Source organism: Penaeus monodon, chromosome 19 (assembly GCF_015228065.2).
Source record: "Penaeus monodon isolate SGIC_2016 chromosome 19, NSTDA_Pmon_1, whole genome shotgun sequence".
In the NCBI taxonomy this organism is placed as follows: Eukaryota; Metazoa; Arthropoda; class Malacostraca; order Decapoda; family Penaeidae; genus Penaeus; species Penaeus monodon.
Window position 1 is genome coordinate 39,472,150 of NC_051404.1, and position 268 is coordinate 39,472,417.

The window sequence follows — 268 nt, forward strand, 5'->3', positions numbered from 1 at the left end:
AAAATAAAAAACTAGACAAAGACCGACGGAGAAAGAAACCGGAAAAAGCTCATCTGCATACTCTTCACGCATCACCTTTTCTTCCATTTTCAGAACAAGAATAAGGGCACAATGAGCGAGGACAAAGAAGAAACGCAGAAGAGCGGCGAGGACACAGTCGCCATCACGACCTACGACGACCTCAACGACCTTGCAGGATCACAGGACATAAGGACGCTCCTGATCCTCGTCTTGATCTCCTTCGGTACGTGCGTTTCCGAATTTCAGA

The 268-nt window shown here is 47.4% G+C and overlaps 1 protein-coding gene across 4 annotated transcripts in view; it reads left to right on the plus strand.

Annotated features, from left to right (window-relative positions):
- LOC119585220 (organic cation transporter protein-like) overlaps nucleotides 1-268 on the plus strand; it is a 16,938-nt gene that overhangs the window by 8,728 nt on the left and 7,942 nt on the right. For all 4 annotated transcript variants that reach the window (XM_037933876.1, XM_037933873.1, XM_037933875.1 and 1 more), the window contains exon 2: nucleotides 94-244. In XM_037933876.1, the coding sequence (XP_037789804.1) occupies nucleotides 112-244 (133 nt within the window). In that variant the 5' untranslated portion in view covers nucleotides 94-111. The remainder of the gene's footprint in view (nucleotides 1-93; nucleotides 245-268) is intronic.